Raw genomic sequence first — 24363 nt, 5'->3', positions numbered from 1 at the left:
GGGTTTCTGTGATGCTCACGTGGCTTCCTTGATGGTGGGTTCAGGGGATGCCTGGGAAAGGAGGAGGAGCCTGGCTGGGGTCCCCTCCAAGCTTGCTCCATCCCTGGACTCCTGCCATGGGCTGCAGGACAGTAGCTGCCTGCCCTCTGTAGCTGCAAGCCCTGGGGTCTGGGGGAAAACAGACTGCGGGCCCCAGCACTGCGGGAGCCCGGAGCTCTCGCGCCTGATGGGACACCAGGAAAGTTGTGCCCGGACAGACCTTCCAGAACCTGTGGTCAAGGCTGGGGCCGCTCAAGGTCTGGGCAGGCTTCCCCTGTGTGTGCAAGTCCGCGTCTGAGGGGAGCTCGTCACCCGCAGGAAGCAGATCATGATTCTAATTTCAGCCCGAAATGGTACATCAGCTTTAGAGCTCGCAGAGATCACGAGGCGTGGTCCCCCCAGCTGAACCGAAACGCCGTGGGTTGTACCCGTCAGCTCTCCTGATCGTGCGGCACAGCCCAGGGAACTCAGGTCTTACGACACCATCTACTGCTACCCACCACCCAAGACATCGATTTTAGAGGAGGAGGGACAAGTCGTGTTTCCTTCCATTTGACACCAGTCAAAGGCGTCAGAGGAGTGAGGAAAAGAAGGCCGTCCTGGTTCTAAAACATTTATATGTGACCCAGCAACTCACAGGACCGTTTACTCTAGGACCTCTTGGTTTCTTTGAGCTGGAGATTCTGAGCTGAGATGGCTCAGTGGAGGTTCTACCTCGTGGGACAGCATCTCACCTGGTTTTTGGGATCCCTAGCGTGACGGGACGCTCCCCATGGAACTCACTGCCTGCAGAGGGCTATGCACCACAGAGGATTCTGAAGGAGTGACAGCCAAGGATGCTGCATTACAGCCACGATCACGCTTTCCCTGACGTCACGAATACGAGTGGCAAACTAGTGAGGGCGGACCTTCTTTTTCTCAAACGCTCTACCTGTGCATCTTCCACTCCTCCCCTGTCTCATTTCTTGGGTGCTGGGATACGTCTTCGAGTCATCTTTTTCATGAAAAATGTTCAACGTTCAATACTTGATGTTTAACTGGGAAATTTGAAGCCAACTTTTAAGGTATTGCCACATCTCTACTTTGAATGGTTGAGGACTTTCCACTTTATTCTTCTATTTTTAACTGAACTATACTGAGGCGTCAATTATGTATAATGACATGTACTGATTTAGGTGCACAGTTTGATGAGTTTTGACAAATGTATCCACCTCACGCAACCAAGCCCTAAATTAGAATACAGAATAATTCCACCCCAGCCACCAAGAAAAGTTCCCTGCGCCTCCTGCACAAGGCAGCCACTGGTCTGACTTCTGTCCTGCACGAGGCAGCCACTGGTCTGACTTCCGTCACTATAGATTACTCTGAGTCTTCTAGGGCTTCTATGCCTAGAATCATACAGGACATACTTGTGGGTGAGGCTTCCTTCTCTCGGCAGGAGGCTGTGAGAGGATCCTCATCACTGCGTATTCCAGCAGATTATTCATTTTCATCACTGAGTCGTAGTCTACTGTCTGCATCTGCCAGCATGTCTTTATCCATTCACCTGTTGAAGGAGATCTGAATCATTCCCAGTTTAAGAACAATCTAAATAAAAGTGCTGCGTTATCAGTTAAATTTGGGTGCCAAGCTTGCATTCCTCAGATAAACCTCATTTGCTCATGACACATTATTCTTCCTTTGACTTGTTCATATATTTGAAGATTTTTGCATCTACATTTATGAGGGTCATTGGTCTGTAATATTCTTTACATGTAACGCCTTTAAAAGATTCTCGTAAAATTATTCTGGCCTCGTAGAGTTAGCTGGGATGCAGCAAATCTTCTATTTCCTGAAAGTGTCTGTGAAATGGACATATTCTTTGACAGGATTCACCAATTACAGAATACTTGAGTTTTCTATAAGCCTTTGCTGCCCTGAACAGTCTTCCATGGCCTTGCACGTGACCCATCTTGATGAATGTTCCATGTTCACTTGAAAGGAACATTGATTCTACAGACTTTGGACACAGTATGCTGTGAGCCAGTTAGTTGACTCAGAAGGTCGGTTACATCCTCTATCTCCTTACTGATGTTTTGCCTACTTGTCCCATCAACTTCTGAGCAAAGAGTATTAAAATCTCCAAGTATGACTATGAGTTTGTCTGTTTCTGCCATTTCTGCCAGGTTTGGTTCTTATATTCGGAAGCTCTGTTACTAAGTGCAAACTCCATCCAGGATTATTACATTTTCCTGATGAATTGGTCTTTTAATCATAATGCAACATTCTTCTTTGTACACTCATTGCCTTAAAGACTACTTTGTCAGATCTTAATATAGCCACAATTATTCGGTTTCTGTTTATAAAATATATGTTCTCCACTCTTTTAATCACCACCTATTTGCATCTTTACGTTTAAATTATAATTTCAGTAGAAAGCATAGAGTTGGGCCTTTCTTTTTATCAAATCCAGTCTGACAACTTGTACCTTTTAATTGGAACATTTAGTCCATTTACATTTATTATAACTCTTATGTCACTAGGTTTAATTATTATTTAATTCCTATTTCTTATTTGTTCCTCTTGATTTTTCTGCTCTATTGAACATACTATTTTTAAGGGGTTGATCAATTTTTTTCATTATTCTCTTTTATCTTCTCATTAGTTGTAGGAATCATAATACATATTCTTAATTTATCAATGCTTATGTATTATATTGTATCACTGCAAAATTCCCATCTGACACATCACTGTTCCTACACCTCATGTCACAAATATAAGAACTTTACAGCAGAATAATTCAATTTACCTGACCCCATCCTTTGTGCTATTCTTGCTACATCTTTTACTTCAACATACATTATCAACTCCATTTTACTGTCTTATCATTTTGTCCTCTGAAGTATTTATATTTAAAGGAAATTATGATAAGGAAAATAGATATTTTATACACACACCCACTTATTTACCATTTATGCTGCTCTTTACTTCTTCCTGTATGTGTAAGTCTCCATCTGGTGTCTTGTCCTTTCAGCCTGAAGAGCATCTTTTAGTATCTCAGGTAGTGCAGGTCTGCTGGTGATATTTTCTCTCAGCTTAAATTTCTTTTGAAACGTTTGTATCCCCTCACTTTTGAAGAATATATTCCCCTGGATATAGAATTCTAAATAGATATTCATTCATTTCTCTGTTCCTATGTAAATAATACGTCTTTTATAAAAATCTGGCTTCTACCTAGATTTTCTCTTCTTTGACTTTCAACAGTTTGACTGGGATCTGCTGACGTATAGTTTTCTTTGTATTCATCCAGCTTTGTCTTCGTTCCCATTTTCCTTCTGGACTCCAAGTACACGTAGCCTTGGTCCACTTGAGTTATGCCACAGGTCACTGGTGCTCCCTTGCTTTTCAGTCTTTTTCCTGTTCTTCAGATGGGCAGATTTCTGTTGGTGTGTCTCCAAGTTTACCGCCAGGCCTTATGCCATCTTTAATTCATATGAAGCCTATCCGGTAGATTTTTTTATTTTCTTAAAATTCTAGTTACTGCACTTTCAGTTCTACAATTATCATTTGTTTCATTTTTGAAATCTCAATTTCTTTACTCAGAGTTCCTATCTATTCAACCATTAAAACCGTATTTTCCTCAAGGCTTTGAAGGTATCAATAACTATTGTGTTAAGGTCTTTGTTGGCTAAATACAACATCATGTGGGGTCTATTTCTACTGACTGAGCTTTTCTTAGCTTTATATCACTTTGTCTCGCTTCTTTGCGTCACTAGTAACTTTTGATTGCATACTGGACATTGTAACCTAGGGCAGGGACTATGGATTATATTATCTTCCTCTAAAGAGCTGTTTTTTGTTCAACAGGCAGTTCAGTTATTTAAGCACCTTAAAATTAGGAAGTTTTAAGCTTTGTTGAGGTGGGTTTTTGGAAAATCTAAGCTGTTTACTAAACTCTGTAACTTAAGAGGAATCAGCCCCAAACTCTGTTGTCTCTACAGATGTTTTCAAAGCTTGGTTTTGGACTCTGTTAAGACAGGTTTAATATGGTCTCAGTGACAAAGTGCAGCCTTTCTGAGGTCTCAGCCGCCATGTCCGGGGGCGTTAAATCTTCCCCATTCCGGGAAAGGGGAAATGCAATTTCATCCCTACTGCTTGACCTCTAGCATCTTCGTTTGCTCCTACCCCTCAGCAGCCTTTCCTGGGTGGGCACTGATAGTATTTCCCTGTGCATGCGTATCCTACATTCAGCCAGGGAGGGGCCCAACACTCCAAATCTTCTGACTCCCCCTCTGCCACCTCCTTCGGGTTATGACTCTCTGGTGCCTTGTCGCCCAGATTCTAGCTGATTCAGAAGCCCTACGTCCTTATTTTTGCTTCTCAGTGCAGCAGGACCATGCACTATGTTTGAGTTCCACTGTCCCCAGGTGATACTTAACTTGTGATGTTCTCTCTTTTCAAGGGTCACTGTGTGAAACTGCCAGCTGCCCAGCACCTGAGCACAAATGCCTTATTTTCCAGTGTAACAGGGTATTTATTTTTGCAGGAGATACACTGGGTTGGTTTTTCTTGGTGCATCTTCATCTTATCCTTTGGGTGCTCACGGATTTTCCCCAAAACGGGAGAATTTTATAAACAGTTTTGGAAGAAACTTCTTCCAAACTCCTGTTAATGTTGATATTTTGACCTCTTCCCAGGAATCACAGATGTTCTTAATGGCATCTAGAATGGTGAATCTTTCCAGATTGTTTTCAGTTGACATTACCCATCAGAGGAATCACTGTATATGGCAGCTATAGCCTTATGAAATGCACTTCTTAAATAATAAAACTTGAAAGTTGAAATTACTCCTTGATCCATGGGCAGAATGGATGGGTGTTAGCAGGCCTGAAAACAACATGAATTCTGCTGTTCATCTCCATCAGAGCTCTTGGGTGACCAGGTACATTGTCAGTGAGCAGTAATATGTTGAAAGGAATCTCTTTTTCTGAGCAGTAAGTCTCACCAGTGGACCTAAAACATTCAGCAAACCATGCTGTAAACAAATGTGCTGTCATTCAGGCTTTGTTCCATTTGTAGAGCACAGGCAGAGTAGAGTTAGCATAATTCTCAAGGGCCCTAGGATTTTCAGATGGTAAATGAGCACTGGTTTCAACTGAAAGTCGCCAGCTGTTTTAGCCCCTGACGAGAGTCAGCCTGTCCTTTGAAGCCAGGCATCGACTTGTCCTCTTCAGCTATGAAAGTCCTAGATGGCATCTTCTCACAGAAGGCTGTTTCTCTACATTGAATACCTGTTGTTTAGTGTAGCCACCTTCATTAATTATCTTAGCTAGATTTTCTGGTCACCTTACTGCGGCTTCACCTTGCACTTGTGACGTCATGGAGACATGGCATCTTTCCTTAAGCCTCGTGAACCAACCTCTGCTAGCTTCAAACTTTTCTTTGGCAGTTTCCTCACCTGCCTCAGCCTTCACAGAATTGAAGAGAGTTAGGGCCTTACTCTGGATTGAGCTTTGGCTTAAGGGAATGTTGTGGCTGGTTTGATCTTCTATCCAGACCACTCACATCTTCTCCGTATCAGCAATCAGGCTGTTTCACTTCCTCATCATTTGTGTGTTCACTAGAGTAGCACTTGTAATTTCCTTCAAGAACTTTCCTTTGCATTCACAGCTTGCCTAACTCTGGCACAAGAATCCAAGCTTTCAGCCTATCTCGGCTTCTTCTGACATGCCTTCCTCACTAAGTTCAGCCATTTAAAGTGAGAGACATGCGACTCTTCCTTCCACTTGAACACTTAGGGGCCACTGTAGGGTTATGAATTGGCCTAATTTCAATATTGTGTCTCAGGGAATAGGGAGGCCCGAGGAGAGGGAGAGATGGGGAGATGGCCGGTTGGTGGAGCAGTCAGCACACACACAACATCTATCAATTCAGTTCACTGTCATATGGGTGAGGTTTGTGACCCTGCCCCCCACAATTACAGCAGTAACCTCAAGGATCACCGATCACAGATGACCGTAACAAGCATAATACAAATGAAAAAGTCTACAATATTGAGAGAATTACCAAAATGTGACACAAAGACATGAAGTGAGAAAATGCTGTTGCAAAAATGGCACGGACAGACTTGCTTGGGTGGGGTTGCCACAAACCTTCAACTTGTAAACAACCCAGGATCTGCAAAGCAAAATAAAGTGAGGTGTGCCTGTATCAACTGCAAGTTTTAAGAATACTTAGAATAAAACATGATGGTTAAAATGATTATCAAGAATGGCTTCATATGAGAAGGGAGTATTATGTAATTTGTGTTTGTTCGTGTGCTCTCTGTATCCAGCTTGATACTTTGCAGGTTGGGCTCATAGGTTACGTTCCACAGCCATGTAATAATAATAATAAAATAATAATAATAATGCTTATTTCCATGAAATTAACTAGTAAGTCACTAGAATGGACGGCAGGTATTTGGTGGTATTACTGAAGGTCTGGATTTTGGATATTCTGACCTAGCATGGTGCAAACATTATGAATTGACTGCTCACAGGAGATGTTGAGAATGTGACATGAAGCCTTCAGTGACACAGACAGCAGACAGGAAATTCCAAACCCCGGCTTTATTCTGCATGGCTCTCAGAAGGTCCTTCTTCATGGCATGCTGTAATGCCCAGATGTTGTTTTTCGATAAGCCCAATAATGTGACTTCTATTCCCTTCTAAAAGTTTTGATCAATAAAGACAATTATTAAACCTAAGGGAAAGACTCAAAAACTAGCAAGTAGCTAAGTATTTACCACGTCATGTTCAATTCAAACAAGGTGTCTACCCAGCAGACACACATGCCTGTGGGTCGCAGTCTGTACTTTCTACCTTTAAAGATTTTGCTGGAGGACGGGCCTATTTCATATATAATTTAAGACTCTACTATGGCACAATAATAATGGCAAAGAACAGTATTTCAGTATTGCAAACAGAGATACAGAACCCTGTGAGGGTGCCTTAGTTGGAAGTGACCAGAACTGTAAAACACCGTCCAAGATGACAGCTATCCCTGCAAGGACTTCAGGACTTGAGGGAATCTGAAATCTCTAAGCATCTAGTAAGTCCTAAGAAGGAAGGATTTCTGTGAAAAGTCCCAATTACCCCAATACTTTAACTCTGTGAGAGTTATGTGAACTTCATGGCCTTATGCGGTCACAGGGTGAGACCACTGAGGGTGCTGCCGGGGTCTGTGAGCAGCGGGCAGGACACCCAGGGAGGGGACAGCTGCCCCGCCAGGCCAGCTCCGGGGCCCAGGTAACAGCCCCACCTGCCCTCTCCCTCTTTGATTTTCTGGGCATTTTGGCTTCTAAAGAGGAGAGGGTGACAGGTGACGTGGAGGGAAGGGCAAACCGCGGTCTGCTGCCTTGTGAAACAGTAACCGGCCCCGTGGAGAGGCTGCTGCCCTTCCGGCCCGAGCACGCCGGCCGCCCGCAGGTGTGGACAGCAGCCCGAGCCCCGCGCCTGCACCAGCTCCCCGAACATGGCAGGTCTGGCTTCTGTGAGCCGCAAGTCCGTTCTCCCTGCGGCCCTATCGTTTCCACATCTTGAGTCATTTTAGCGGAGTCGGGAGAAGTTCGGTCGGCGACCCCGCACACCGCGCTTCCTGGGAAACGTGCGGTGGACTGCAGGCCCTGACTGTCTTCAAGGAATGAACTGCAACTCCCTGTGCCGCCAAGTGGGGTCCAGCCCCTCGGAGGAGTGCTGGGAACCCACGGACACGCCTGCTTTTCACCTTCCCCCGGGAGAGTCAATTCTGTGCTTCTGGAGAAACCCAGCGCAGCTCAGAGTTTCCGTCCACTGACTGTCCTTCCCGAGACCTGGCGTCCAAAGGGCCGAGCCTCTGTGTCCTCGTGTCGGTCCGTCTCAGGACGAAGAGCAGACGAGCCAGCAGAGGCCGGCGGGGCCTCGGGTGCGGCGGGGACGCCTCCTGGAGCCCTGGGTCTTCCCATCGGATTGCGACAGCTGCTGCTGCTGCCTGCTCAGGCCGTCCCCAAGCTCCCGGTGCCCTGCGGACACCGAGGGGATGTGGCATGCCGGCTCTGAGTCGCCAGGCCTGATTCAGGGACCGACGGGGACGCGGGGTCCCAGGTTCACGGGAAACAGGGGCTAAGGAGTCCAGGGCTGCCCCACATGCCTGCTTAGGGACAAGCAGGCAGAGCCCCCCACTGCCCTCCAGCTCCCCCTCTGTCCTTGGTCCTGTGCCCCACGCCTGCCCCTTCAGCATGAACCCTGCCTCCCCCATGGGTCTCACGTCGCCCAGACGCTGTGACCCCCATGCCCGAGGCCCCTTCACCTGCTCAGACTTTGCTCAAAAACGACGAGTCCAGCAGGACAGGCTGGCTCCGCCCCTCGGCATCAGGCGGCCGCACTTGGGGCGTCTCCCCACCAGCCTTGTTCACGGGGGGCAGCCTTCCAGGCCGTCTTCGCCTTAGAGCAATGCTGCCCCTACTCCTGTGGCCCCAGATCTCCTGCACTAAAGAAGCTGGCATTACCGTTTAGACCTGGCTTACTTTATCAGGGTCCTCCGTGCCCATAAGATCCTTTAGTATCTTTTAGAGGAAGAAGAACCGGGGGAACAGAAATCACCTAGCGATGTCGTAACATCGATAAAGGGGATCACAGCAGAGAGAACCAGGAACTGCTCCCAAATAATCTCGTCCACGTATTCACTTCAGAACTGAGAGACCAGAACCTCTGGGTGGGAAGCGCGTCCGCACCGAGTAAATGCCTCAGAACTTGGTTCTTCATTGTGTGAGCTGGGAATCGGAGTTCGACTACGGAAACTGCAGGGAGTGACCTCAACATCGATACACAGCCCCACCTTGTCTTTGGTAGATGCATCCGAATTTACTCTCCGTCACCGTCCCCCAAACAGACACGTTCTGAAAATGCTCCCTGCCTTACTACATATTGACCATATATCATAAGGTTAGTGTTTTCAAAAGTGCAACTGATTAGAACAAAATTATTTATATAGAACTTTTATAAACACTTCTTTTTTGGGGGGAAACAAGATGCACCAAATCTATACTTTTTAAAAAATTGAAAAAAAGAATCCAACATCATCTGAGAAAACAGATTATTTTTTTCCCCAACTAGAAAGACCTAAAATTGGATATGAAACAGTTACACTGCATTTTGGATGTTGGCCCAGATACTAGATTGGAATTTTAAACCTGAACTGTCAAAAACACAAAAACATGAAATACTATTTTTTCAGGACTCAGAGATTTAGGACAGAAAGGCAGACGCAATAGACTGAGCAGTTAGCTCAGAGTTTCCCAGCATATTCTTAAGAGAACAGTTTTTCTTTACGGGAAGTTTTTTTATAATTATATAATTAATTTTACTGTCAGTATCTAATTTGGGATGAGAGCATAACGTTTCTATGGCGGATTATTCTGACCGCAGTAGGATGGCCCCTTTGGAACAGTATTCCTAGGCGATGCTTCTGTATTTCTTATTTTTAAAAACCGTAATCACGCTGACATACGGCGGGCCTTGCGCTCATTCCGGGGAAAGAGTTGGTGGTCACACTGTGTCTCCACTGTAATTTCTCCTTCAGCGCTCTGTCATGACTTCCCCGCGGTAATTTTTACTCCAGAAATCACCCTCCTCGTGCTTTCATCTCTGGTGTGTGTGACGGTCCAGGCCCCGTTCCTTACCTTCTAAGCCACCTGCTGCTGCCCCATAGCCTGCCCGTCCCGGCCCCGAGCCGCACTCCCGCCACAGCCCTGCTCGGCCCGAGGACCGCAACCCCCGGCCGCCCCCCCAGGAAGAAGGGCACTTGGGGCTCGGCGGGGCTTGGTAACAGGTGCAGCCTGGGGTCTTAGCCTTTGAACACAAAACAAACAAATATTTAATATAACAGCACTGTAAGGCAGCAGTAAAAGTGTATCTAGCCCCTTTTTACATGAAAATCAACAAGGGTTAAAACAGGCTCAGTGAAGGGACCCAGGATTCCTACAAAATTTGACTTTTAGTCCAGAATTCTTATAATTTTCTAAATTAAATAAATTATTGGTCAATATTTTACAGGCGTTTTAAAATACATACATTCCACAAAACCACAGATTTAACCATTTTAAATCCGCATGCCAGTCTCCTGGGAACGGTCTGGGTTTGTGTCCGTGTTTGCTGTGCAGTGAAGGCAGCCGCAGGTCCATGAGACGAAGCCGGTGAGTTTCGTGCAGAGAAGACTTTCTTCCACCAGAACCTCATCCCTGGTTTGCACTGAGACGGTCACTGTATCTGAGCCAGGTCCTCACGGGTGTGACGGTCCCACGGCCTGAAACACTGTCGCGGAACCCAAATCACAGGGGTCCAAAGCGTCTGTCAGGACGTGACCATCTCTGCCAAAAGTATTTCAAAAGCCCCTGGTGCGGCTCGAGCCCTAGGGGCCCGGGCGGGTCGGCCTCCGGCTGGTCCAGTCTGGCGTCCATCGGCACACGCGCCCGGAACCCGGCTTGGAGGAAGGACTCATTTAGAGAGCATTCACTACTCTGTGCTTTGAGTTCTCTGAATTTAAATCTGTAAATTTACCAATAAAACTGTCCTATTTACACACTCAAGAAATGTCTCCTGGATGAGACATACTTGGAATATTTTGCCCAAGAAGAAAACTCTGGATCCTCAGGGTACAGTTAGTTCTCTGAGTTACTCACCCCCCATGGCTGTTGAACTTGGCCTACCCCCATGGCTGTTGAACTTGGTCTAACCTGAGCTCTTCTCTCTCACGTCACAGACGCCAGCCAGAGTTGCAGGGTGTCCACGCTAGTGCTCCCTTTACATTTCTGTTAAATATCTAGAAGCTTGAGAAGACGATAGGCTTCTGTTCTTATGCCGCGTGGGGTAAGGGATCCACGTAAACAGTCACCTCCTCTGACGTGCTGAGTGATGCTCACCTGTACGGTCTAGTTTCTCCCGACGACCCTCAGAGTGGCAGCGTATTCACAGCTCCCAGTGCCGGAGGTGACTTTGTTACGAAGACGTTTTTTCAGGAGAGATAAGCAACGCTGCAGGAAGAGACACCTAGTGCGTCACCCTGACAGGCCTCCTACACGTTTCTGTCTTTCCATCACTGCAACAATGAAACATCCATCTCTGAGGCAGGTGGGGAGTGGAGGGACCATACTGGTGACATCGGAGGGACGAGACCCACCTTCCAGCCCTGGGGCCTGGCCTGCTCCCAGGGGCTGCAGGGTCATGCATGAGGCGGGACAGGAAAGGAGGCCCGGGCCTGGGGAAGCAGCCTCCCTGCCTGCCCCCGCCCCTTGTCTGTCTTCTCGTCACTTTCCAAGAGGCTCTGGAGTCAGTGAGGAAGGGACGGCCCTCCACCGCGCCTGGGCGGCCACACTGTGCCGCTGCTCTCAGGGTCAGCATCAGGGACACACCCTGGCCTTTCCTGGGGAGCCGCCTGGCCGCGTAGAACCCAGGGTCCACGCAGGCCAAGCGGCCAGCACAGGGTGTACTTCCCAAGCGTCCCAGAGGCTACGAATCCATCTCCCCGGCCAGTCACTCGCTCTGCTGGGGAAACAGTCTTTCACACATTAGGACACAGGGATTCTCACTGAAAGTCTCCAGGGAGGAGCTCTCGTGAGCAGGCTGTCCCACAGGGCCTCGGGCCGGGAGCCTGGGCTGTCGGCAGTGTCGCCAACTGGATGTGAAGGTGTCGCCGGCTGATGCTGGGGTGACCTGAGAGGGCCGGCTGACCCGGGCCGCGGCCGGACCCAAGCTGGCCGTCCACACTGGCAGTCAGAGGCATCACCTGAGGACCACCGGTGGGGAGCTGGGGAGGGAGGGTCCCGGGGAGCACTGGCCCTGCTCCCTCCTCCCGTGAGCTGGGTCCTGGGGCGCTGGGACAGGCTGGCCGTGTCCCCGGCGTCCGGAACAGCCTGGCGGATGACCCACTGAGACCAGAGGCCTAAGGGCGACAGCTGCGGGGGCAGCAGAGCGAGGGCGCCTCGGGCCCAGCAAGTGGGGGGACTTCGTATCAGGGAAGAGCTTCGGGGGGGCCACCAAGCTCCTAAGGAGGAAGTGCACAATCTCGCTCTGTCCCACGGAAGCCGTGAGGCCGGTGGCAGCCGGGCCGCGGCCCTGATAAAGCGGCCTTAATATGCTTTGCTGGGCGTCAGTCCTGAACGCTTTCTGTGTTGGCTTCTCACCGGCCCCCCTCCTGATGGTGGTAATTTCGCTCAGAGACGGAAAGCAAGTGCCTTGGCCCCTGTGGAGGCTTCAGAGGCATCCTCTTCTGCCCAATTCTTTTCTTTTCTTTTCTTTTTTGGGAAATAACTGTTTTTAAAAAATATATTTATTTATTTATTTGGCCGCGCCGGGTCTTAGTCGCAGCTTGTGGGATGTCGTTCCCTGACCAGGGATCGAACCCGGGCCCCCTGCATTGGGAGCGCAGTCTTAGCCACTGGACCACCAGGGAAGTCCCCCAGTTCTTTTTAAAACAGACCCAGAGCTTCAGCTTTTACGGCATTTCCAGCTCTAATTTTCTCTGAAAATGCCTCCTGTCAAGCTGCACCTGAATCTGTCAGGGGCCCGGCCCTGCCTGGACAGTCGGACTGTCCTGCGTGAAGCCCTGGACAGAGCAGGTGCGCATGGACAAGACGCCCCTGGAAACCCAGCGCAGCAGGTGTGCTGGGGTTTTTTTGGGAGGCGACCTATCAACAGGTCACCAAGGTTACGGGGATCAATGACAAGTGCATCTCAGGAAAGTAATTTAAGCAAACGCAGGCAGCTTTGCACAAACTATGTTCACATATTCTACAGAAGTGTCATATCTGTCAACTTTTAATCAAGTGTGTTTCCCACTAAAATAAGTTTTGTTTTCTCTCCAAAGGGCATCTCTTAAAGGCTCAATTAACCATCAAATATTAATTATTATTGAGAGAGAAGGTTCGTTCTAAAATATTTTTCTGCAGCAAATTTAAGACCTATATCTCAGGAATGAAAGAGCTGTGCTGTACTATATGGTCTCAGCATGCCACAGAAATATGTAAATAATTTTTCTATTTGAATTTGACATATTTTGAGTGGAAACGCTTGGCTTCTTATCTTAATGAAATGAATTCATTAATTTTGTGAAGACAGCAAGTATCTAGAGTATTTAAGTCACATAAATTTTTAAATATTACAGCAATACAATAATTTAAAAGCAAATGAACGTATCTGACAACAGGTTACTGTTATACTCTTCAAATTGAAATCATTATTATGATAAGATTAAAAGTATCTTATGAAACACGAATGATGGAGTAAAAATAGGGCCTGGTTCTTAAACTCTTCACTGAGTGGTGGTAAATCAGGCCAGTTTGGAAGCCAAGTGAAGATTTAGAGCTACCAGAATCTACTTAAGACACAGGTCAATGAAACGCGGATGCACAGGATGAAAGTCAGAGGAGTGTGCAAGTTTTTAGAAAAACATGATATTATTAAACAGGACTGGGGGGCTTCAGAGGTGGAACGACGCCCTAATGGAATCCTACGACCCGCAGAGCTGAGGCACCAGTGCAAGCAAAGGTGCAGCATTTCCTGTGTCAAGATCATTAGGAACAGACTTGGTTCATGTGAAAAAGATGGCACAGAAATTACACGAGAGAAAAATGACTTCTGAGTTACAAGAGAGAAAAATCAACATCTCGTGAATTGATAATGGAAGAGAAACAGATCCATTTCAATAATAGTTACTTGAGCCGTTCCATCAGGTTCGAGCAGGGCTCCAGGACCAGATCATGGAGTTCCAATTCTGACTTGAGTATGCACCAGCTGTTTCCTTGGTGTGCACTAGCATGCACTAGCTGTGTTCCCTTCCTGTGTACTAGCAGGCACGATCTGTGTTTCCCTCCTATGTGCTAGCATGCACTAGCTGTGTCCCCTTCCTATGTACTAGCAGGCACGATCTGTTTCCCTCCTATGTGCTAGCATGCACTAGCTGTGTTTCCTTCCTATACGAGCAGGCACTAGCTGTGTCCCCTTGGAAAACGAGTTACATTCTTGTGCCTCAGGGTTTTACCTTCTCCCATACAAAAAAGGTAATCATGACAGATACGTAATATTTAGAAAGATTCCTGCTATGTAATAACTACTATGTAAATTGTTGTTAATACTATTATTAGTAAATAGATCCATATATATAAGGAAGAACATTAAGGTGACCCACATTCTTTCCTTCTATAGATAGTCATTGCAGCATTTGGCACATATTGTTTATTTTCCAATGCCTTTGTAAATTATTGTGTTCCTCACTATATACGCTTTTGAAAATTAACATGATGTGTTTTCCAGTCACTAAACAATCTTGGTAAAATTCATTTTAAAACACTGAAAAGTCTCATCGCATGAATCTATCCCCATATAACGAATTATTTCCCCATTATTGAGAAGCCAGACTGAAGTCACTTTTTCTTAAGCACATATTGAATGTGCTCTGAAACACGGCTTGTCATCCATTCCTGGGTGTGGAACTGCTATGTTTGAGGTGTGAGGATCCACAGCGGTGTCAGCACCTGCTGCCAGACGCTTTCCAGAAACGCTGCTGCACTGCACTCGTCAGGCCTCGTCAGTCATCCCCACAGAAAACACAACCACAAGGCCAGCTTTTGTGGGGACCACTTTGCAACGCCCTCTGCCGAGCCCCCAGGTCAGGACCAGTGGCGTCATCTTCGCCTGAACTTTGCTGAACCTCTACACACCGGCCACCAGTTCTGACTCTACCTTCTGGGAGACCAGTCCTTCTGCCTCGCTGGCCCATTCGTGGTCTGTAACAGACCTACTGTTTGTATATAACTGTGCTATTTTTGCCTAAATTCCTTGGAGGTGAGGTAGCTATTCACTGTCTTCCTCCAAATAACCCTTCTCAAGTTTTAAGATGATTCCACATTATTTATTTAAATGTCTTTCTAGCAGCTTTTCTCCTTCAATCTGCTACATTAAAATTTTTGTTGTATTTGATATATACAGAGTGTAATACATATATTCTTATGTACACAAATCATAGAGGAAGTTATGAAACATAAAACTAAAACGAAGCCCCCTGAAGCTCCCAGGGGACTCACAAATTAGAACATCGCCGCTGCATCCCTCTGCGTCCTCCTGTCTTCCCACGTGGGCACGGTTGGCCCCCATCTCCCCCATGACCAGTACCCTGAACCCTGGAGCCGACGCAGTTTTCATAAAGCCCAAAGACGATAAAATGTGAAGGGGGGATTCTTTAAGAAAAAGAATACGAAAGTAAGGCATACACAAGAGGAAATCCAAGCGCACTAAGAACTGCTAGTAAATCTTTCCCCAGCAGAACTGCCCTCAGCTGGAACACAAACAGTTGCCCAAACACCACCCCATGGGACTAGAAGTGTGATGCAGGGGAAATCACAAACGTTACAGAAACCTGAGACCACCTGGAGACACTGCCATCTGCTCCCAGGCCCCCAGATGACACTTGTGACTTCTTGCCATTCTGATGACAGCCGTTCTGACACCGTGAGGTGGTATCTCATTGTGGCTTTGATTTGCACTTCTCTGACGATTAGTGACATTGAGCTTCTTTCCATGTGCCTGTTGACCATCCGTATGCCTTCTCTGGGGAAGTATCTATTCAGTCCCGCTGCCCAAGTTTGATTTCAATCGCTTGCTTCTTGCTGTTGAGTAGTATGTATTCTTTCTATATATTTTGGATATTCACTTCTGGTAAGGTACACGATTTGCACATATTTTCTCCATTTTCATTATGTTGATGATTTCCTTTACTGTGCAGAGGCTCTTTAGTTTGATGTAGCCCCACTTGTCTATTTCTGCTTTTGTTGCCTTTGTTTTGGGGGTTAAATTTTTAAAAAAATCATTGCCAAGACCAATGTCAAGGAGCTTACCATTTATGTTTTCTTCTAGGAGTTTTATGGTTTCAGGTCTTATGTTCAAGTCTTTCATTCATTTTGAGTTAATTTCTGTCAGTGGTGTAAGACAGGGGCTTAGTTTCATTCCTTTGCATGTGGCCATCAAGTTTTCCCAACACCTTTCATTTATGAGACTATCCTTTTCCCCGCTATATATTCCTGACTCCTTTGTCATAAATTAATTGCCCATACAGGTGTGAGTTTATTTCATGGTTCTCTATTCTGTTCCATTGATCTATGTGCCTTTTTTATGCCAATACCATACTGTTTTGATTATTATATCTTCAAAATTTAGTATGAAATCAGGAAGTGTGATGCCTCCAGCTTTGTTTCTCTTTCTCAAGATTGTTCTAGGTATTTTTGATCTTTTGCAGTTGCGTATACATTTTAGGATTGTTTGTACTGTTTTTTTTTTTGTAAAAAAATGCCATTGGAATTTTGATGGGTATCCCACTGAATCTGTAGATTGCTTTGGTTAGTATGGACATTTTAACAATAGGTTTATTCTTCCAATCCATGAGCATGGAATATCTTTCCATTTATTTGTGTCTTCTTCAATTTCCTTCATTAACGTCTAAAAGTTTTCAGGGTACAGATCATTCATGTCCTTGGTTAAATTTATTCCAAGGTATTTTTTCTTTTTTATGCAATTATAAATTGGATTATTTTCATAGTTTCTCTTTCTGATAGTTCATTATTGTGTACAGAAATACAACTGATTTTTGTAATAGATTTTCCATCCTGCAAATTCACGGAATTTGTTTATTAGTACTCAAGAGTCTTTTAGTGGAGTCGCTAAGGTTTTCTCAATATAGTACCAGGTCATCTGCAAATAAAGACAATTTTACTTCCTTCTTTCCACTTTGGATGCCTTTCATTTCTTTTTCTTGCCTAATTGTTCTGGCTAGGACTTCTAGTACTATGTTGAATAGGAGAGGTGAGAGTGGGCAGCCTTTTCTTGTTCCTGACCTTAGAGGAAAAGCCTTAAGCTTTTCACCATTGAGTACAATGTTAGCTGTGCAGTTGTCATTTATGGCCTTTATTATATTGAGGTATGTTCCCTCTATATACAATTTGCTGAGTTTTTTAATTAATTAATTAATTTTGGGGAGGGGGCTGCGTTTGGTCTTCATTGCTACATGCAGGCTTTCTCTGGTTGCGGTGAGCATGGGCTACTCTTCATTGTGGTGTGCAGATTTCTCATTGCTGTGGCTTCTCTTGTTGAGGAGCACAGGCTCTAGAAGAGCAGGCTTCAGTAGTTGTGGCACGTGGGCTCAGTAGTTGTGGCACATGGGCTCTAGAGCGCAGGCTCAGTAGTTGTGGCGCATGGGCTTGGCTGCTCCGCAGCATGTGCGTTCTTCCCGGACCAGGGCTCGAACCCATGTCTCCTGCATTGGCAGGCGGATTCTTAACCACTGTGCCACCAGGGAAGTACGCCTGAGTGGTTTTTTTTTGATCATGAAAAGATTTCGAATTTTGTCTAATGATTTTTCTGCATCTATTGTATTAAGATACTCATATGATTTAATCCTTTATTTGTTAATGTGGTACATCATGTTGATTGATTTGGAGATACTGAACCATCCTTGCATCCTCAGAATAAGTCTCACTTGATTATAGCATAAGATCCTTTTAATATATTGTTGAATTGGGTTTCCTAATATTTTGTTGAGAATCTTTGTATCTGTGTTTATCAGGGATATTGGCCTGTAACTTCCTTTTTGTGGCATATTTGTCTGGTTTTGGTATTAGGGTACTGCTTGCCTTGTAAAATATGTTTGGAATTCTTCCCTCCTCTTCAATTTTTTGGAAGAGTTTCAGAAGGACTGGTATTAATTCTTCTTTAAATGTTTGGTAGAATTCACCAGTGAAGCAATCTGGTCCTGGACTTTTGTTTGCTGAGAGATTTTTGATTACTGATTCAATCACCTTACTAGTAATAGGTCTGTTCAGACTTTCAGTATTTCTTCATGATTCAGTCTTTTTAGATTTTATGTTCTAGGAATTTATCCATTTCTTCTAAGTTGTCTAATTTGTTGGCATAGTATTGTTCAGAGAAGTCTCTTATGATTTTTTGTATTTGTGTATCAGTTGTAATGTCTCTTCTTTCATTGCTACTTTTATTTATTTGAGTGCTGCCTTTTTTTCTTGGTAAGTCTAGCTAAAGCTTTGCCTATTTTATCTTTTCCAAAAAAACACCAGCTCTTAGTTTCACTGATATTTTCCATTGTCTGTTTAGTCTCTATTGCACTTATTTCCATTCTGACCTTTGTTACTTACTTCCTTCTATTAACTTTGGGATTAGTTTGTTCTTCTTTTTCTAGTTACTTGATTTATAGTTTTAGGTTATTTATAAGAGCTCTTTCTTATTTCTTAACATATGCATTTATCACTATGAACATCCCTCTTAGAATTGCTTTGGCTGCTTCCCATAAATTTTAGTATGCTGTATTTCCATTTTCATTTGTCTCAAGATATTGAAACTTCTACTTTGACCCACTGGTTGTTCAGTAGCATGCTGTTTAATCTTCACATATTTGTGGATTTTTTGGTTTTCTTCTTGTAATTGATTTCTAGTTTCATATCACTGTGGTCAGAAAAGATGCTTGACAGGACTTGAATCATTTTAAAGATTGAAGTAAATCTGTGGCTCTTAACTATAACTAGTAAATTCAGTCTATGTATATTGATTTTATTACTGCTATGTCTGTACTCATATCTACCTCCTTAAGTTTGGCTCTTTCATTGTCTTATTTTTCTATTCTTTTTTTCTTAATGCATTTTAGTTAAGGATTTTTTTGTTATTGATTTGCTTTTTTTCATTTGATGTTTTATTTTTCCTGGTGTTTTATTAATTCGTGAAGTGTCTTAACAACAGTAGGACTTTAGAATGCTTTACATCCAGTCCACTCACTCTGAACCACATACATTGTTTTCAGTATTCTGTATTTGCCCTCTTATCTTAACCTAAGATATTAGACATTAACTTAAGTGATGTTATTACTTTCTGCAGAGAACATTTGTTTAGATTCACATACATAGTCCCCTCCTTTAATCTCCAACTGCCCTTCTGGGATCATTTTTATTTTCCTGACATGTGGTCTTTAGAAATTCTGTTACTAATATACTCTTTCAGATTCTCTTCCTATGAACAAGTCTTTATTTTTATCTTGTTTTGGAAGGATGGTTTTGTGAGGAACACAAAGATAGACTAGTAGTTATTTTTCTTGTCTCCATGATTTTGAAAATATTATTGGGCTGTTATCTAGCTTCCATTGTCACTATTGAGAAATGTGCTGTTAATAAAATTGTCATTGTTCAAAGTGATCTATGCTTTCGCTAGTTGATTTTAAGATTGACTTTTGGCAACAAGGTCAGACAGAAGAGTACGACCCCATCCACATGAAAGTCAAATACAGGTAAAATTAATCTATAGTAATTGAGGTCAAAATAATAGTAATTTTTTGAGGGAGAGGGTAGTTTGAAAGTATGGTGATGTGCTATATTTTGACCAGGGTGCTATAACATTTACTGAGCTGTTTCTTCAGAGTTGTATACTTCCCTGCATGTGCCTTATACTTTAATTAAACAGTTAAATATCATTCACTCATTCGTTATCTCTGCCTGGGAGACCACCCCTCCTCCCATTTAGAAGACTCAATTCAATGTTTAACTTATGTGCTTATTTGTTTAATATTTTAAAATATATTTTGTTTGTTTATTTTTCTTATTATATCTGCTTTTCTTTTGCAACTACTATTTATAAGTTTCATATTTGTTTCCTTATAATTTCTGTAAAATCTTGTTTCTGTTTTGATATATTGTTCCTGTACACTTTTGAGCATTCAATTCTCTGTAATGACCCTCATCTTTTGAGTTAATCTTTTGAAATTCTTAACTCAGAAAATCACGCATTTACTGTCATAAATTCTTTGTTTTTTAATTGTAGCTCCTTATTTATATTTGGTAAAGTTTTCTGACAAAGGGAAACTAGTCAGACACAATTTGGCCTTGCATCTGCCACAGGTAAAGCAGAGACATTGGCATCTGAAGTCCCTCAAAGGACCGGGTCAGCACCCAAGTTCCAAGCACACCAGGTGAAAGCACCAGCTATCTCTCAGGAAAAAGGAAAACATTTTTGGAAAATCAGGTAATCAAGGAATAACCCCTCTATGTTCCCTCTGTGAAGGCAAACATGAACACTAACCCACTAACAAGGGAGCCAGAACGGGACGTGCAGGAGTGTGGAAACAGGGGTGGAGGGAGAGAAGGACCTGACAATATACACATTCAGCTGAGATGAGTGACACTGATGTGAATGAGACTTTTTGTTGTTATAAATATTCAGTACGTTTTCTGACACGAAAATAGTGCAGTATGAGCACTGAACTTAGAATCTTAAGGTGTGTGAGCCGTTCCTGGGTCTGGAGGAGAACGTGGGGCCTGGGGGTGAAGCCATGAGCAGACTCCTTCTCATGGAGGGTAGGAAGACGGAGAAGATGTAGCATCTGGGGAGGGAGCAGTTAATAATTTAGTTTCAAGTGAGAACCCAGGGAAGTTGTCAAATACACAAGGCAGCACTGGGAGTGGCTCTGGGAATCACAGGCAGAGTGAAAACGCACTCTATCGGCTCCCCCTCCTCCACAAGCAGGGGTTACAAATGTGTTGGGGGTCAGGGGCACACAGTCATGAAGGGGAAACCCAGCCTCCAGGGCTCCTGTGATCGTAAGCTGCTCTGAACTTGGCAAACTCTGCCTCTTGCTCCATCACGTCTGGTCCTGGGAGAAGAAAAGTGATGTGAGCATGTCTGAAAGTGCAGCCAACGAAAACTGCCTAAACCCTCTGTGTCTGAGGAAGGTTCCAACTCATTTCCTTTGATAAAACGAACTGCAGAGTGGAGCCCATTTTCTTCTCCAATCCAGAGATACGGTAGATCCTAGTCTTCCAAAGACTAAAGCTTTGTGGTCACTCCTTGTACTCAACGTGGATTACATACAGTCCACAAGAAAAAGGTAAGTGAGAGAGAATGGAAAAAATACAAAGACGTAGGACGTTGTGAGACAGCGTAGGTTACAGCGACAACATTTATTATAAATACAGAGTAAAAAGCAGTGTGGTTCTGGTATTGATATTGCAATCAGAATACAACCAAGGTCTCAGCAATCAACCCAAGACCAGGAAACGTGCTGTGGTCGCAGTGACCGAGGACACGGGTTAGAGCAGCCGGTTGCCCAGGAAAATGAATCTGGGACCCAGCCTTTCACGTGTTTTACAAAAGTAAGCCTCATATGCTTTGGAGACCTAAAGTGAAAAAAAAAGCTTAAAAATATTTAGGAAAAGAAACACAAGGAAACATTTTTATGAGCTTAGGATAAGAAAGGATGTCTTGAACCAGATCCTAAAACCACAACCTCTACCAGAAAGAAATGGACACACTTGGCTACACAGAGATTAACTTCCATTTATCAAAAGGTAGCGTAAATATAACGAAACGCACGCTGTAAATTGTGAGAAGAGATTTGAGACCCAAACTCAGCAAAATATTAATCCCAAGTGTGTATGGAGATTCCCATGGGATCAGGAAGGAAAAGACAAACAGCTTTACAGGCAAAGGGGTGAAAGTGGACGCACGTCCCGGAAGGGGAGAAAGCAAAGTTACCGCAAGAGGAGAGGCAAACAGACCTCCTCAGCCAACCCGGGAGCAGCCACCAGATACCCCTGTGCTTGAGAAAGTGAACCCAGAGCATGGAGCCCTGGGAAGCCACGGCCACCTGCAATGCCTCCTGCTGCTGGGACGGCGACCTGGGACAGCCGCCTGGGTAAATAAGGTGTCGTTGTTTTGAAAATCAGACACTGGCATCATTGTGCCCAGAAATCCTAGCTCTGGGTCTGTAGCCAAGAGATATTTATAAGCATGTTCACGGCAGCCTGGTTTCAGTTGACAGCAGATGAGTAAACCAAGAAACAAAGCCAAGTGTCTAGTGATGACTGATAATCAGTAAATAAACTGCAGTATATTCACACAATTAACTATAATACAGAAAAAAACAAGCAAGCGAAAAAGAACCAGGGACCTACATAGCATCTGTGGATCTCAAAATCATAATAGCAGGTAAAAGTGTAAATCCCAGAAGGCTATGACAGAGTAACATTTTACAAGCCCCAAAATGAAATGGTATATTTTGGGGATCTACACACATGGATAAACTTTTTTTTTTTTATCATGCCAGTGACAAACTCGAGATTCAGGATGCTGTTTATTTGGGGAAGGCCAGAAAATGGGATATGGGAGTGACACACAGGCGGCCGTGTAAGCTGGGGACAATGTTCCTAGTACCGATTTGAGTCTTGAGTTCAGGGACATTTGTTTTATTTTTCTGCTTCATAACTCACGTAGACCCTAAACGCAATTTTTAAATATCAAGAACTATATTAACGGGTTAAAAATGGAAAAGAATGGTATTTTAAGAATGGACTGTGCAAACATGAATCACTTCCTCTGGCTCCGCCTGCCGGGCAGGTAGGTGGTGGTCGGAAGGTGCGAGTGGATATGATTTCCAAGGAAACATTTTTTCAAGCTGCTTACAGGAGTCTAACCCGTATCCACTAACGGCTCAGTGGTTGAGGAGACCACACCCTGGACGCTGGCTCTTGTCAGGGCCCACCCAGCCGGGGTCTGGGTCAGGCCAGCCCTCCCTGGGGGAGGGGCAGCCGTCCACACCCAGGTCCCCTGCAGCCCTCTCTTTCTGCTCAGCTCTGGTTTTCTTGGGAAGGTGAAGATTTGGAGGATGACGGAAACTCACTGCAAATACACAGCATCACGCTTCCTAGGTGATTCCATTAACCTGGAATGAACCCCTTTCCTGTGAGTCTGGAGGAAGCTTCCTGAGGACAAACCCCGGCAGTTCCCACCGTCAGGTTCCGAGGAAAATTGGAGCCACGACTCCACATTCTACCTCAAAATGACGTACTCAGGCCTGTTCGCGAGATATTGTGAATTAGGAGCCGAAAGCACCCTACGGTGAAAGACCAGGCGTCCACGTGGGAATTACGCGCACGTAAGCACACCCTACACCCATGTTTGAACCTCCCTCTGAAACGGGCAGCGAGGGCTTTTCTAAATCTGCCAGGGGAGCTTCTGGTTAAATCAAAGGTGAGCACGAGCGAGCTTACTGTGTTGCTGGAGTTTCCGTTCAGATGCAAACCGCTGTCAAAGAGGGGTGAGGAGGTCCCGCTGCCGGGCTCGCTAGACGGTCCGGGGGACCCTGCAAATCAAACAGAGACTCACTGCAGATGGAGCCACCAGAGGAGTCGCAGCGCGTTACCTGCAGGTCCACCTACGGGGGTCGCCTAGGGGGGTCCCCAGACAAGCCCCCGGGGGAAGCAGCTGCTGGTACGGGCTGTGCAGCCAGCGCTGGCCCCTCGCCACCCGCCCACCATGTGGACGCCCCCGTCTGCACCCCACAAAACGCCTGGCAGAAGGAGGGCAGGACCAGCTTCTCGCCAGGGCCGCACCACGTCCAGGTGCAGAGAGACGCGGCCTCTCCAAGCCGGTCCCCTGGCCCCGGGGGCTCCATGAACCTGCCCTCCCCACCACTAGGATAATGATGCTAACTTCCCACACTTATTCTTGACTTTCCGATGTTAATTTTTACATTATTTATTTGTTTGACATTTTCGGATTATCTCTGCACTGCAAGTTGCTTTAGTGAAAAATAGAAAGACCAATCAGGTAAGTTTGAGGAAAGTGATATTTATGAGAAGAGGAAGCAGCTCTGGACTGGGGAGGGAGCAGGGAGCCGCCGTTGGGCCTGGAACACGGATGAACAGAGGGTCCAAGTTGAGCGTCTGTCTCGGGCAGGTCAGAGCCCTTCCCGAGCACAGTCCTCTTTTCAGGAAGTACAGGGATGGAAAGGGATCTCCGTCCTGTCGCTCCAGCACCAGGCGGGTCCTGTTCCCACCCTTCCGCCACCGCTCAGCCCCCGCCCCGCCCTCCACTGCGGCCCTGGACATGCCAGGTGAGGTGGGGCGGCACCAGCTGCCCCCAGGCCTCGCCTGAAAGACCAGCGCTCCAGGTGGACAGCAGGAGGGGCAGCGGGCCCTCAGCGCACATCGGCCCTGACCACGTGCCCAGGACCCCTCGCGGGACCCCAGACGGGTGCCAGCGCTGCAGGCAGAAGGAGGTCCGCGTCCCCTCCCCGAGTAGGGAGCCCTCCTCCTGACCACGACGCACCAGCAAGACCGACTCGGCGGCCCCGGGCCCCAGGTGCCGCCATGGGCAGGTTCACCCGCCGCCCTCCTGACTCAGCCGGCAATTTCAGGGAGAAGCCAGTGACCCCGCACCTCCCGTTACCAAAATGGGCGACGGGAAGGACCCCGATGGGCTGTGCAGGGTCAGGGGTGCCCCGGCCGCA

General features: G+C 45.5%; 1 protein-coding gene across 1 annotated transcript in view; it reads right to left on the bottom strand.

The window, feature by feature from the left end:
- Positions 1-24363, bottom strand: part of SNTG2 (syntrophin gamma 2) — a gene marked incomplete at its 5' end in the record, with an annotated part of 196553 nt that overhangs the window by 67875 nt on the left and 104315 nt on the right. Inside the window, one exon of the mRNA XM_082671777.1 lies at positions 23123-23214. Coding sequence (XP_082527903.1) covers positions 23123-23214 — 92 coding nt within the window. The remainder of the gene's footprint in view (positions 1-23122; positions 23215-24363) is intronic.

Source organism: Grampus griseus (genome assembly GCF_964374135.1).
Source record: "Grampus griseus genome assembly, chromosome: 15".
NCBI classification, from domain to species: domain Eukaryota; kingdom Metazoa; phylum Chordata; class Mammalia; order Artiodactyla; family Delphinidae; genus Grampus; species Grampus griseus.
Note: the sequence above shows the minus strand (reverse complement) of the source record. Positions and strands in the feature narration are given on the sequence as shown.